The sequence below is a fragment of the Stegodyphus dumicola genome, chromosome X1 (assembly GCF_044657685.1).
Source record: "Stegodyphus dumicola isolate Sdum_Otavi_A_Nest chromosome X1, ASM4465768v1".
In the NCBI taxonomy this organism is placed as follows: Eukaryota; Metazoa; Arthropoda; class Arachnida; order Araneae; family Eresidae; genus Stegodyphus; species Stegodyphus dumicola.
The window spans coordinates 199305143-199320250 of record NC_140780.1 but is presented as its reverse complement, the minus strand read 5'-3'; the positions used below and the strand labels follow the sequence as shown (position 1 = coordinate 199320250).

The 15108-nt window shown below is 30.5% G+C and overlaps 1 protein-coding gene across 4 annotated transcripts in view; it reads right to left on the bottom strand.

Annotated features, from left to right (window-relative positions):
• Nucleotides 1–15108, bottom strand: part of LOC118181650 (uncharacterized protein CG43867-like) — a 404498-nt gene that overhangs the window by 30322 nt on the left and 359068 nt on the right. For all 4 annotated transcript variants that reach the window (XM_035350823.2, XM_035350824.2, XM_035350825.2 and 1 more), the window contains 4 exons: nt 10537–10692; nt 7942–8039; nt 7576–7717; nt 5259–5383 (listed from right to left, as the gene is read on the bottom strand). In XM_035350823.2, the coding sequence (XP_035206714.1) occupies nt 5259–5383; nt 7576–7717; nt 7942–8039; nt 10537–10692 (521 nt within the window). The remainder of the gene's footprint in view (nt 1–5258; nt 5384–7575; nt 7718–7941; nt 8040–10536; nt 10693–15108) is intronic.

The window sequence follows — 15108 nt, the reverse complement described above, 5'->3', positions numbered from 1 at the left end:
TAAATTATAGTTTCATATTTTGAATTTTATAATTTCTGCATGCCATCTTACCAGATTTAAACTGATGATCTATAATCCGGAATAGCCGAAGTCCCGACGAGTCCGGATTAACGACTTTTGACTGTATACACAAAAAATCATTCTGTAAAGGGAAAAATCTACTTATTATATAGAACCCTTAAAAGCCACAAATTTCCAATTATTAAACCAGTCATTATGAAATCAGTTAGAAACAAGTTTTTGTAAGTGCAAAATTCCCACAATAAAAAATTTTACTGAAATTTAATCCAGCTACAAATTTTATAATTGAGGCTAATGTATTTAAAAAACGGATATCATTTAACAGCTGCTCTTTGAATGCATTTTTGAAAGCTTTAAGTTATAATAAGTATAGAAAAAGGGACATAACCCAATAAATTCATTCTAGATATCTTCAAACCTCATACATAAATACATACAATTTTTTAATTGAAAAAAATTAAAGCATTACTACTTTAAGAGTTTTTTAACATTTTGAAAATACTATATGAAAATGTTAACTTTTAATTTGACAGAATTGTCCTATTCATAGTGCTGTGATGCATTCATAAAATTTTGTACCTAATTTTCAGGAACTTTGTAACCGGACATCTGAAATCAGTATTTAAAGAAATAAATATAGTCATCTTTTCTTTTCCACTTAGCATATGCAGTTATGCAAGGTAACCAAAAAAATTTACATGCTGATGAATTGACAGCCAGGCAGGATATCAGCTCTAAACTGCTATAATTTATTGCATTACTTTTAGCAGGATTTAGTAAAAAATATTGCTGCATAAATTGAACATTAGACTCATTACATAGAGTTTTGAAATACATTGCTGCAGACTAATACTCTTTTTGAGCTAAAAGAAATAAAATGAGATTTCCATGATTACCTAGAATTAAAAAAGACTTTTATCTCAAACTGATATTTTTTTTCAGTTCAAAAAAATAAAATGAAATTTTCATGTTACCAACCATTTAGTTGAGTTAAAACAAAACACTTGAAATACTTACAGTGTATCACAAAAGTGATGGGACACTTGTGCTTTACAAAAGGAAACTGTAGTAAAATAAATTAAAGCATGTAAAAATTTTTTGTGTGTGTGTTTCATACTTAAATTTAGTAACAATTAATACATAACATACATTTTCTCAAAATATTAATCTAATAAAAATACAATTGTTTAGAACGGAGCAAAAAATGGCTCACATAAGTGATGGTACACCATTAGATACTACTACGTACTACAATAAAAATAATTTTGGGGGTTTTTATTTTTACTCAAAAGCAATTGGCAATAATTTATAAAATCGTCTGCAGTATTTCCAGTTTGTTTTGGAGTTTTTGTGTTTTTTAGCTTGTGCAGCCATAAATGCTAAACGAAAAGAAACTTTGCCTGAAATTCGAAAATTAGTTATTAATTTGCATATTGAACTTGGAAAATCTATTAGAGAAACTGCTGAAACAGTTAACTTGAGTCATTCAACATTTTTCAATATCATTAATTGATATAAAAAGAATCATATGATTCAGAATAAAAGAAGACCTGGCCGACCATCAAAGCTATCCAATGGAATAAAGCGAATTAGCGTTCGAAATATTAAAAAAATCCAAGAATGAGTGCTCCTAAGGTTGCTGCTGATTTACAAGCATTATATGGAGTAATTGTTAATCCTGAGACTATTAGAAGAGTAATTCGATTTGATGGATATCACGGTAGAGCAACCAGGAAAAAATTCTTCGTAAGTGAAAAGAATAGAAAACTCACACTGGCTTTCGCAAAATCCAACATAAATAAGAATTCTGATTACTGGAATGAAGTTATATTTACTGATGAGAGTAAATTTAATATGTTTGGTTCTGACAGTAGAATCTTGGTGTGGAGGAAACTCAGGGAAGAATTTCGCAAACAGAACTTGGTGCCAACAGTAAAACATGGTGGAGGAGGAGTTATGGTATGGGGGTGTATGTCATACGCTGGAGTTGGCAATCTTGTTTTTATTGACAGTATAATGGATCAGTACAAATATATTGACATTTTAAATCAAAATTTGAAATCTTCAGCACAAAAATTGAACTTTCATAACGATTTTAAATTCTACCAGGACAATGACCCCAAGCACACTGCTTTGAACGTTAGACTCTGGCTGCTGTATAACTATCCTGAAATAATAAAAACACCACCACAATCTCCAGACTTAAATCCCATAGAGAATATCTGGCAAGAATTGGAATCAAGAATTTGCAAACACACCATTTCTTCAAAAGAACAATTAAAATCGGTGCTTCAAGAAGAATGGGGTAAAATCTCTCCAAAAATCAAAAAAAAAAAAAAAAAAAAAAAAAAAATTAGTCGAATCCATCCCAAGAAGATTAAATCATGTTTTAAAAGTAAAAGGAAATCAAACAAAATATTAAAACCTTTTAATAAGTAAAATTTTTGGGTAAATATTTGATGGAAAAGTAAGTGTCCCATCACTTATGTGAGCCATTTTTTGCTCCGTTCTAAACAATTGTATTTTTATTAAATTACTATTTTAATATTTTGAGAAAATGTATGTTATGTAATAATTGTTACTAAATTTAAGTATGAAACACACCCACAAAAAATTTTTACATGTTTTTTTAAATTTATTTTACTACAGTTTCCTTTTGTAAAGCACAAGTGTCCCATCACTTTTGTGAGACACTGTATGTGATATGAAGGCCAAATATTATAGTTGAAAATAAAATAATGTACTCTCCCTCGAAGCTATTCTCAGTCATCATTAAATTTATATATATATCACACATGTTCAATATTCTTGAATTACTTCTTGTGTTACCACCATCTTGATATAAAAGAAAATGCCATCTACCTCATTTCATTTTTAGAACTGCCAAAGAATTCAAATTCAGAATGCCTATCACATCTGGGCCTTTAAGCATAATCATTTTGAAATTCTTTGTTAAATTACCAAATAAAAACTTTAAGCATAAGCTTTTAAAACATTTTTCATTTAAACTTCTATCATTTTCAATCATTATATTACATAAATAATTATGACTATTTAGCTATTATTACTTGAATTCAAGAAAAGTTCATTCTCTATTTAATATGTTGTACTGATCTAAACAGTTAAGCAGAAAATAAGCAAATGAAAGTAAACATACAAATATTTTGAAATAGATATTAGTTTCAAGGAATAGCATGTAGTAAAATAAAATTCTGAAAAAGATGAAACCTGGCACTACCTCATATGCTTCAGATGCCTAGCAGGGCCTTCATAATGATTAATATAACCTAATTATGATTTACATATAAGCTAAATTTACCCTTTTTCTCTTAAATTTGTGATAGAGGGAAAATTCAAGTTACTAAAATAGTTACTATATTTAAAAGTATGTATACGTTTACTTAAAAGATATGCCCACTTAATTAAAAACACAAAACTCCACACTTTTATGAGCAAAATTTGCAGACAAGTATTCTGGCTTAAGATAGTTTATTGGATCAAGTAAAATGGCATATTTTACGCATGACCAAATGTACTGCTTACTTATTTGTATCTCTCAGTAATGCACATTATGTACCTAACTATCATGTTTTACATTTAAAATTGCAACAATCATAATAAAATCATAAATAGTCATAATATAATATGGCCCACCAGCGGCCGAGCGGTAAAGTCGCTGAACACTGGTAGTTCGGTCGGAGGTTCAAATCCCACGAACGGGCTGGCTACATGGGTGTTTTCGTGGTTTTCCCTATGTGTAACGTGTACACGAGCTTGTTTCCCTTAGAAAGTCCTCCACGAAAGCATCCATTTCCTTAGGCAGATAGCCCTAGTGTGCTTTGCCATAATTAAATACACCCCACCCCACACACCCATAATATAATATAGCAAGTATAAACACTCCAATCATTGCAAATGTATCATGAGTATTTGAATCAGATCTCAAAGATGGAACTGGAACAAAACACATATTTTATAAGTTTTATGGATAAACACCATATATACATCATTTCCGAAAATAAAAATTATATGCCTAGATAACAGTAAAAAATAATATATTTCAGCGCATATTGAGATGTAAAATTTCAGTTCGTTTTTATTTAGTATTGCAGTATAGCCAGCAATCAGACCTTTCCTTGGATAAATAAATTTAATGATATATTAATTAACATTTTTAAAAATTCCAAAATTCATCTTTTTTACAACGAAGCGAACAACACCACATGTTCATGTTCTTCCCATTCAAATCTCTTCTTTTATTTCCACTTACAATGGGGGGGGGGAGAGGGGAAATCCACTCCTGGCAAAAGTGAGAAGAGATTTCTCTCTCCTTTTCGAGGTCGGCACGAAGTTCTCCCCCATGCAAAAATTTATGACAGACCACTAAGCATGGTTAATAAAGCAAGGGAGTCCCTTTATGTCTCCAAGTTCCTTGAGAGGAAAATGGACATTACGTTATCAAAGGCGGGAGAGGAACAACTTACAGCAAAAATAAATATGTAAATGAAGAACAAAGCTTAGTGTCTATGATAACATGATAATTGTTATCCATGGTAATTAAGATACTTAATAAATACTAATATTACCTTGAAAATTAAATGATAATAATGTTAATAAAACTGAAATATTAAAACTTCTAATTTAGGTTGGTTTGGTTTATTTGATTATGGCAAAGCACATGAGAGCTATCTGCTTAAGTGGAAGTATGCCTTCATGCAGCACTTTCTAAGGGAAACTGGCTTGTATCCATGTTTTCATGAAGCAAACTATGAAAATGCCCATCCATCCAGCCCACTTGCTTGGACTTGAACAAGGTTGAATTACCAGCTGCTTAGCCAACGATTGGACTAAAGAAGCTAAGTAAAAATAAAATTCATTTGGATATTGATAACGAATGGATGGTTTAAGCTGGAAAATGTGGAGAATACTTATTTATTGTATGTGTTAAACTAAATAACATGATATAAATCTAATCATGTCTAAAGTGAATTATAAAACATTATCCCTTCTGCAGTTGTGAGATTAAGCAATTCTTTCTTACATAATATGTATGTGCAATAGCTGTCAGTCGTAAATTTGTAATGGAAGCTTGTTTGTGTCCACTGTGGTGTGTAATTGGAATGTGAGCTGAGCTCATTCATGACCACCAATTGTTTAATAAAAATTAATTCATTCCTTCAAGGGGGCTTATATATGTCAAAAGAAATTTTCTCAAAAATAGTAACAAGGAAACTAACTTATCACTATTGCTATCTCTAAATTTCTTTGGAAAAAACTGATCCATAACTTGCAGTAACTGAAGCGGCTGCTTAGTGATGACTTCATTTGATCGACTATTTTCATTATAATCACCAAACTCAATCTGAAAGAAAAAATTAATACATATTGTAATTCTATTGTAAAGTAAAATGTAAAATTACTTGAGTGTAGAAGACTAAAAATCTATCAACCTAATACATGAACTCTCAAATGAAAATAATGAAATTCACAGTTAATAATGGTAGAGAAATTGCAAAACTTTTATAATGAAGTCTACCTTGATAAATGTATGACACAATTGATGTAGAAACACTGTGACAAGTAAAATACAGTTCAAAGTCCATAATCAGGACTCGTCGGGACTTCAGCGATTCCGGATTAGGGGTTTTTCCATATTATAGATCCCCAATTTAAATCTGGTAAGATGGCATGCAGAAATGATACATGTAAAAACATGAAACCGTAATTTATGAAATAAAGAGGAATTATGATCTAAAGGGTACCAAAATTTGAAAAAAAAAAAAAAAAAAAAAATGCTTAATATTTATTTGTTTATTAAACATTTCTTTCAATGTAAGTTGTTTAAGTTGCTTTGTTTTTTATACTAATACTTTCTCTTTAATTCTATAAAAAGACATAATTTCTTGTTCAGTTACAAAGTTCCACTGTTCACGTCCTGTAATTGTTGTGCCAAGAATACCGACTAACTTGTCAATTAAAAAATTTTCATTTTCAATAACCTGTCTGTCACTTTCTTCACTATCGGAAGCGGTATTTTCTGGATCTAGAACCATACTACAGATTTCGCTGTCCGTTGATTTATGATTGGAGCATTGTCGTCACAATGAAAAACTTCTTTATATCATCTTCATTTATTACCACTTTTCCACATTTCTTTACAAAATCCAATAACTGGAAAATGTCACTTTTAGTTTGCAATGTCCAAAAACCTTCATATTCACAGCTATCATCTTCATTGTCCTCACCATGAAATGAGGTAGCTGGCCATAAATTATGCCAAGCATTTTTAACGTACCTGGAGACACATCCTCCCATGATCTTGCAATGCTCCACACAGCAAATTTTATACTAAAAAATTTCAAAAATCTTGAATAGTCTTGTTTTTGTTCAAGAAATTTAACACAGATTTTAAATATGCTACTTTATATTTGCATTTCAGCGCGTGCACTATTCCCATATCCATAGGCTGAATGATAGACGTACAATTTGGAGAGAAGAATAATATGGATACATTATCTTTCATTAAAACTTTAAGTCAAGTATGTGCCGAACAGTTGTCAACAATCAGGGCTATTTTTGAGTCACCAGGTAAACCAAGCTTAATTTTTATAAAATTGCTCCAACAGTCTGCAAAATATAACAAGCCGGATCCAATTAGAAGATTAAGGAACAGCGTAATCTGCAATATTAACTGAAATGCTTTAGAATCAGTAAAGGTAATTTTAGCCTAGCTTATACCGTCCATTATACATTAAATGCGCATGCGTAAAGCATACAACAAATAGTTTGTGGCTTTGAGGTCCAGGTTACAGATCATTCCGGATAATAGACATCCGGATTACACATTTTGTACTGTATATTGAAATTTTTTTACTGCAAATTGACACATCTGATTAAGAAGTAAGGATTATACATAACTTTGGGGACAGAATCTGATACTAGAACATCTTAAAGTTTCAGAACAATGTATAATAAGAAAAGATTTTTGAAAAACGCTAAAAACAAATTGTAAGTCTACATGCTTTTAAAAGTTATTTCATTTTAAAAATGAATCATTATGCATTAAAAATTAGAAAAAAATGCTTTCATCTTGTTTGTTTATTTATTTATTTATTCTGCTTTCCTTCAATCTAATGATTATAACATGAAGCACCCCAGAGTGTTTTACCTTTTATGAAGTGAAATCCACAAAATTTTAAAATTCACTCAACTTCCAGTCCCTGTGTAAATTTCTGGGCTTCAACTGCAGTAAAATAATGCAAAATAACAGACTGCTTACAAGTTCACAAACTTGATACTAAACAATGTTTTGTTTAAAAAAACTGATTATGTTGTTAATATGAACAGTACGGGAATGAATATCTAATCTAATATGAATGTACACTTCTGAGCAGAATATATTTTACTGCTTTGTATTTAAAATAATATTACCAGTGCAAAGACTGAAAGTAATGTTTTCTATATATACAATTATCAAAAGACAAAAATACATCAGTAAATAATAATATTTATCAACAGGTAATAATGATAAAGAATAAACATCAAAGAACTTACTTGAGCTAATAATGCTGCCAATTCCAGAGCAAGCTCTTTAGTTAGGGGAAATTTTCCTTCCATAATTTCTTGATTTATCTGATACACTAAAAGCAATCTCTCTTTATCTGTCTCAGCTTTCATATTTTGCCTTAAGATGATTCTACAAAACAAACAAAAACAAAAAAAAAAAAAAAAAAAAAAAAAGAAAAGAGATTATTGCACTCTGATTATTATATTACCTTTAGAATTACATTTCCTTCATATATAATTACAGAAACATTAATTTTAACAAGACTTAGCACAGCATGATTAAAACAGGCAGAAAGAGGCTGGCATTTCTATGAAATGAAATTATAGAACTGTAATTTGTATTAGAATTTTCACCTATTTTTGTATGTCAACTTCAAAACTTTGGTATTCTCAAACTTTCCCAAATGTTTCACACGTAAAGCTTGTTCCCATTGAGATATAACATCACAGACCTAAAAAATATAACACAGATTTAGTTGAAAGAATTTAACATAATTTAAGGCGACAAGATCGCAAATAAAATGAATTAATAATATTAATTCAACTTGTGTTACATTTTCAAATTTCACTTGCGTTTTCAAAATACAGAAATGTGTTCGGTTGCTGTATTCAAACATCAATAATTAGAACAGGTCAGAAAGTAAAGTTTCTCTTCTAAATGTTGTCAAGCACTTAGCTTTAAAGTTCATGTGAACTTTTATAGTCCACCCCAGTCTAAAACTCAGAGATATAACACTCCTTCATTTATCAAAGTTTCCTGTTAAGTTATCAAAAACGAAATACCAGACTATTGAGAGATGTAGTTACAGCATACATCACTCAATGATTTTTGTGTAGGGACTCTGAGAGAAATGCAAGCTTCCAAGTTAATATATATATATTTGCAGATTCTGAAATTTTAGCAATATAAAAATTATTAAAATCGCTATTTCTGATATTATCCACAAATGGCAGGTAAAGCAGCAGCCATTAATTTATAAAGAACCTTGATTTTGTGTCCAAGAATAAAATTTCCAGATATGTATAAACTGCCAAAATGTGCTCCCTTTTCAAACGTTATTTCTTCCATTGAAAGCACAATGATGAAATTATTGTTATTCAAATTCTAGCATTTCAGAGCAACTGCAGTAATCATGTCATTATTTTTCCCTTTCATTAGTTAAAAAATTTCTTTTTAAGCTCAATTTCTAGATTATTTGCTGTCTCTAAAATTAATGTCATAGTTAAATTTGCCTAATTTTACAGCAATGAAAGAGCTTCTATTCTCCTAGAATGATGGCAAACATCATTCTAGGAGATATTAGGAGATATTTTATATTAGGAGATATTAGGATCATTCTAGGAGATATTCTAGGATAATATTCTAGGTTTTAACTCAAAAAAAAAAATATATTCTATACCTAGTAATTATGATAAAAGAAGAAATGTAAACATTTTCCCTTTTGCTTGAATTAAAATTTTTCATTTTTTTTTTTTTTTTTTTCAAAAAAAGGTGTCAGAACCCTCTTATAAAATCAATAAATGTGATTCAAATGAAAAACAAAGATGTGCAATAAAATTCCAAAAAAATTAAGTTGGCAGGATGAAACCTCGTGGTGCAAAGAATGACCAAGAGGTGGCAACATAATGCATTGAAGAAGAAAGTAGCATCAGTGCAAAGTTGGCCATCACATTATCAACATGCACTATGGAAAGGCAGTGATTTGTGATGTGTTTTTAAAATAGTAAACATGTTAAACCAAATGAAATTCATTGCAAGATGAAAGCACAGTATGATGATTCATGTATGTCCAAGCAGCAAGTACGCAATATAAAAGTTTAAAAGTGGCATTCCTTCTGTGGAGGATAACCTGCGAGTGGGTCAGGCATGCCATGTAGTGATAAAGGAGAACAGACATAGTACTGTGAAGGAAATAGTCACCATTTTGGATATCAGTGTAGGTTCAGCACATAGTATAGTCTATGATGTATTCTGGTTTATTGAAATGTTGACAAGAAAAGTTTGGTTTGGTTTATGTTATAATGGCAAAGCATCAAAGGCTACCTGCCTAAGGGAAGGGATGCCTTCATGGAGAACTTTCTGAGGGAAACTGGCTTGTATACACATTACACATGGGGAAAATGCCCATGCAGCCACCCCATTCATGGGATCTGAACCTCCATTATTCAGCGACTTTACTGCTTGGCCACTGATAGACGTTGGCTAGAAAAGAATCACATCAGTTGACCTCTGAATTGCCAATCTGTGTCAAAGACTGTGAGGAACTTTCATTTTGTTTCCAGTCAAACATAATGCATTTCTTAAAAGAACTATTACAGCAGATAAAACCTGGGTGCATTAAAAATCCAAAAATATCATGCTCCTTTGTCTTAATGCAAATGGATTGTTTTGGAACATCACATGAAAACAAAGCAAGAGTGACCAGTACTTAATCTGAATAGTAGATCTACTCCAAGATCACATCTGTCCTGCAATTAGGAGTAAATGATGAGAATTTCTGACTTAACGTGTGATGCATAATAATGCTCAATCTCACTTTGCCCATTTAATGTTTGTGGCAATTCACAATAGAAAATTTGAATATGTTACACAGATGTTATTCACCATACCTCACTCGCCCCAATGACTTTCATGTGTTTGATTAACTCAGAAATAAACATTTTTGAAGCAATGAAAGGGTAAAAACTAAGGTGCAAAAATGGCTACCATCACAATGAAAATAATTCTTCTCACAAGATATTCCGTGAATTTCTGAAGTGCTGAATACAAGCACTACACACTATGAGGAAGGACTACATCAAAAATGATCTATGTACATTTCTGATGGATTTCCTCATTTGTCTCATAATAAATTATTAAGGTTTTAAGTTGAATTACTGTCCAGAATGTAACTAGATCACTTTTTCAGTCATGCACAAAAACAACTACCATTAAGATGTAATACTTACTTTAGCTTCTTTTAATAAGCAATGCTCTAAATCCTTCTCAATGGGATCATCACTAAATAAAGCAAAACCCGAATATTCACAATCTCTTATTCCTAATTCTCTATTTACAGTCTGACTGAACTCTTCAACAGTTGTTGATCCATCAAATCCAAATACCTGTATACGAAAAAAGGCACATGTTTACTACTGCACATTTTGTCAATATTCACTTTCATATACAGACAAAAACTTGATATCCTAACCACAAAATACAACAGCTTACATGATAACAATACTATTTAATAATAATGGAAATCTCTGGACCAAATTTAAAAAATCTTGGATACGCCCACCCGCAGCCGAATGGTAAAGTCACTGAACAGTGGTAGTTCAGTTTGAGGTTCAAATCCCCTGAATGGGCTGGCTGCATGGGTGTTTTTGTGGTTTTCCCCATGTGTAACATGTATATGAGCCAGTTCCCTTAGTCCTCCACGAAGGCATACCTCCCCCTAGGCAGAAAGCCCATGAGGCTTTGCCATAATTGCATAAACCAAACCAATAATCTTGGATAAATTTAGCTTTGCTCAGAAATTCCTTAGAAAGTCTTTTACAATGGCATCCCTTCCTTTAACCCCGTGCCCGCGGACGCCAATATGATCGCGAAGCTATTTTTGTGTGCCCACTACTCTGTGCTATATAATATGCAATGCCAAAAAATTGCATTAAATGCAACTATTTTGAATTTTTGTTACCTTTTTAATGTAGGGTATTGTTTATGATGCTTATGATTGCCATAAAATAAAAATATATTAAGAATTGTTATACTTTTTTTTTTAACTGCACCCACCAACATTTCCTGTTTGTCAGCCTGCCTTAGGCAGATAGCCTTCGAGTGCTTTATCATAATTAAACAAACCATCTGTTCAGAAATACAGCAGATTTCTGACAATTCACCAGCATTTATCTGCAAATGCCTGAATTAGTATTCAATTTGGAACATGAAGAAAGAAATTTTGATTTTTCAGAAACCTCAGTATGGCAAATTTGATGGTAATTCTTTTGATGTATGGCAAATTTGATGGTAATTCTTTTAATGTATGGCGAATTTGATGGTAATTCCTTTAATGTATACCACAAATAAACTTTTTATCATAGGTGCACTATATTACATATTTTGATTGAAGAAGCTAATTTTTGTTATTCAAGTTATTTTGCATTATCTACACCCCTGCCAATAATAATAAACATGTATCATAAGTCTCCACACATTTTTTTATCTTAGATAAATCCTTACATTAGGATGTATATTCAAATGTCCTTTTGTATTAATTCTAAATTTATGCTGTAAATTTTTTCTGGAATTCTGAGATATATAATGAAAATTTATTTGCTCATCATTTTTGAGACACTGCATTCTAACTTATTTGCACCTCATTGCTGATTTGTTTACATTTCGCCTAAATGAGTTGGTGTATATTAGCAATAAATAATACAAGAATCTTGGAAATGGTATTTGTAAAGACATTTCCAACATTAAAAATTGAAAGCATGATGAAGAAAAGGAGAGAATTTATCTTTCGCCCAAAATTTCTATGCTAGGACTTTTTGTTTAGCTGTTAATCCAACTGCAGAAGCATGGAATGTAATGGCAGATATATGAATCCAACTAAGAGAAATCGCTGTTGGCAGGGTTTTTGTGAACTGGATATTTACTTATTTATTTATATTCTCTGGGTTAAAAGCATAAATATTATTTTCAAAGCATTTTGCTCAAACACATTCAGATCTTTTTATTACAGCAGTTATTGTTTTTGTATAAAAAATCATATACATATAGTAGATATACAAATCTGTTTTGCATAAAAGTCTTCAAAGCATTTTCATAGAGTTCTTTACTTCCCCAAAAGTTTTACACATTTTCTCTAAATTTCTTTCCCTCGTAATGACATTTTCTTTGTAGGCAATCATATTAAAAAATAGTTTTGTTCTGAATACACCATGATTAAATAAGTCTTAAGGTACAATGAGTTTTAGTTAGCTAGTTATGTGCAAACAACTCAGATTTAACATAAAAAATTAAGAAGGAAAAAGTACAAAGTTATGACCTGTAATCAGCAAAATTTACAAATTACATAAACTTTCGTTACTGTAATTCTTCTGCATTATAACCACAAAATGCACATCAGCAAAACATATTTAGGCACTTTTCAGAGATAATATCTCATTTACAGTGATTTAAACTTTCCAGATGTAAGTGCATTTTATTATATGTATGTTAAGAGTCAAATATTATGACTTTAAAAACAATGCCATCCTGCATACTGCCTGGTCCAATATTCTAGTTTTGTATAATATTTGGGCATTATATGCAGACTTCGAAGATCACGCTGTCGATAACTTATGTATGCAGTGCACTGAGTTTAGAAATTGGGTTCTGATTTCAAATCTTAAAAAAATCAAAGCAATTTTAAATTTCAATTCATACTGAATATAAAAATAGCTCTGATTTAAAATGCATGCTAACACACATTATACCTCTCCACATATGACTGGCTATGAATGAAGAAGTGTTCTTGGCCTTTTTCTTGAAGTTTACTTTTTTTCCCTACAACTATACAGAAAGTATCCATTTTAAAATAACATCATCCAAATAATATTAGTTACGGTTAAAAGTTATACGAGTTGTGAATATTAATGCTGTTACTCTGCTTAATATGATTCAAAGCACCATTTTCTAATTCAGATTTAATGATTTGAAATTATATTCTAAAAGAAAAATTAATTTGTAATTCATAATTTTTAGTGAATAAAATATGGAAAAACTTGACAAAAATCCACATCACAGCACTACTTCAGATGCACAAAAGTCATATAAATTGGATCTCGTATTTAACCACATCAAGATTTTCCCTGCCTGAAGCGACAAATTACACTCCAGTTAGAACTATTTTACACTGAAAAGTATTCAGCATAAAATGCAAAAATATTAATAAATATGCTGCAAAATTTTATAAAGTATATTTTCTAAAATAAAATTGAAAAAAAAAAAATTTTTTTTTAGGAAAGGCCAATGAATGAAATTACCTTCTTTCTATAACTTAAATGCAAATAATAATGTCACATTATATAGCTATATACAGTGCCGAAATTTTCAGTTACTACTTTATTTGAATGTATTTTTTCACATCACTATGGAAAATAAATATTTTAAATCCAAAAGAATAAAATTTTGCTTATCCAATTCAAAAGCAAATATCATAAAATGTGAATACTATTTAAATTATCTATTATTTTTCATTAACTGATTTTCTCAAGTATTTTAATAATCACATTATATTTTACGTTCAGAAATTAATTTTAAAAAACCTGTTTCATTTTTTAATTTGGATGACATCATAGATGCCATTCATGGCTACTTCTAGAAGTATCCTGAACAGAAATTCTAAAGAATTTATCATAACCTTTAGTGATTTCTGAAATATTCACCTTTAGTGATTAGTCCAATGTGGCTTTAATATGGCTGTCGAAGGAACGTTCTTTCTGATGAAAATATTTAAAACTTTTAAATACGAACACCCTCCACATATTTTCTACATTGCATTATAAGCAACTACTGTTAATTCAGCAACTGCCATCAAAATACACCCAAAAATATAAAAAGTATCATACACGTACAAGTGTTTTTTTAAAAAAATGCTTATTTAAGACATTAAAAATTAAAATTTACAAATCGCCCCCTCCACACTGACACATGAAAAAATAGCATGCTGCAGAAACTTAAAATCTAATCAAACCTAAAACTCAGAAACTTTTTAGAGAGAGCCATATGAATAATAAAACAACTGTTAACCATATAAGAATAGAAATTTTCAGTGTAAATAACAAAAATGTAAATATACCTTAAACATATTTTGAGGGCTGCTTAAAATTAAGAAAATAATCAGCTGTATGAATAATGAACTTTTGATAAAAACCTCTGACAAAAATATTGCACACTAGATGCAGATTTCCAAAGATGAAGGACTGAAACAATAAATTTAATTAAACCAATTAAAGAGCTACGTAATGCAATAAACATATGTAAATGTTTATGTTGTACATTATTGCAAATATTTTTACTTATTTTGCATTACTGTCAATATGTATGCAACATGTGTGTAATTGTTTCATAGGCAAAGCCCCTTAAAAATACTTTCCATTAAATAGTTTCAGAATAACTCAATACATAATTTCTTAATCATACTTGCCAACAGTTCCAAAAATATCACAGTAGTTGATGGCTTTGAAAACATTTGCTCTATATTTAGCCTTTTAGCAAAAACCCTGAACTGAAAATTAACCCTTTTCCCGTGGTATGGAAACTTATAAATCTGCTCATTCACAATTGAAAGCACATAATATTTTATTTCCAACTGCATAGCAGATTGCTGCTTATTTACAGCATGTATCTTTTACTGCCTTTTGCCCTCAGCATTCCTACATTTTGGAACAAAATTTGTTGTTATTTGACAAAGGAGAATTTGATGCTCTAGCATTATTATTCATTTCCACTAACTGCACTAACCATATTACTTTCACAGTTTCAATATAGGC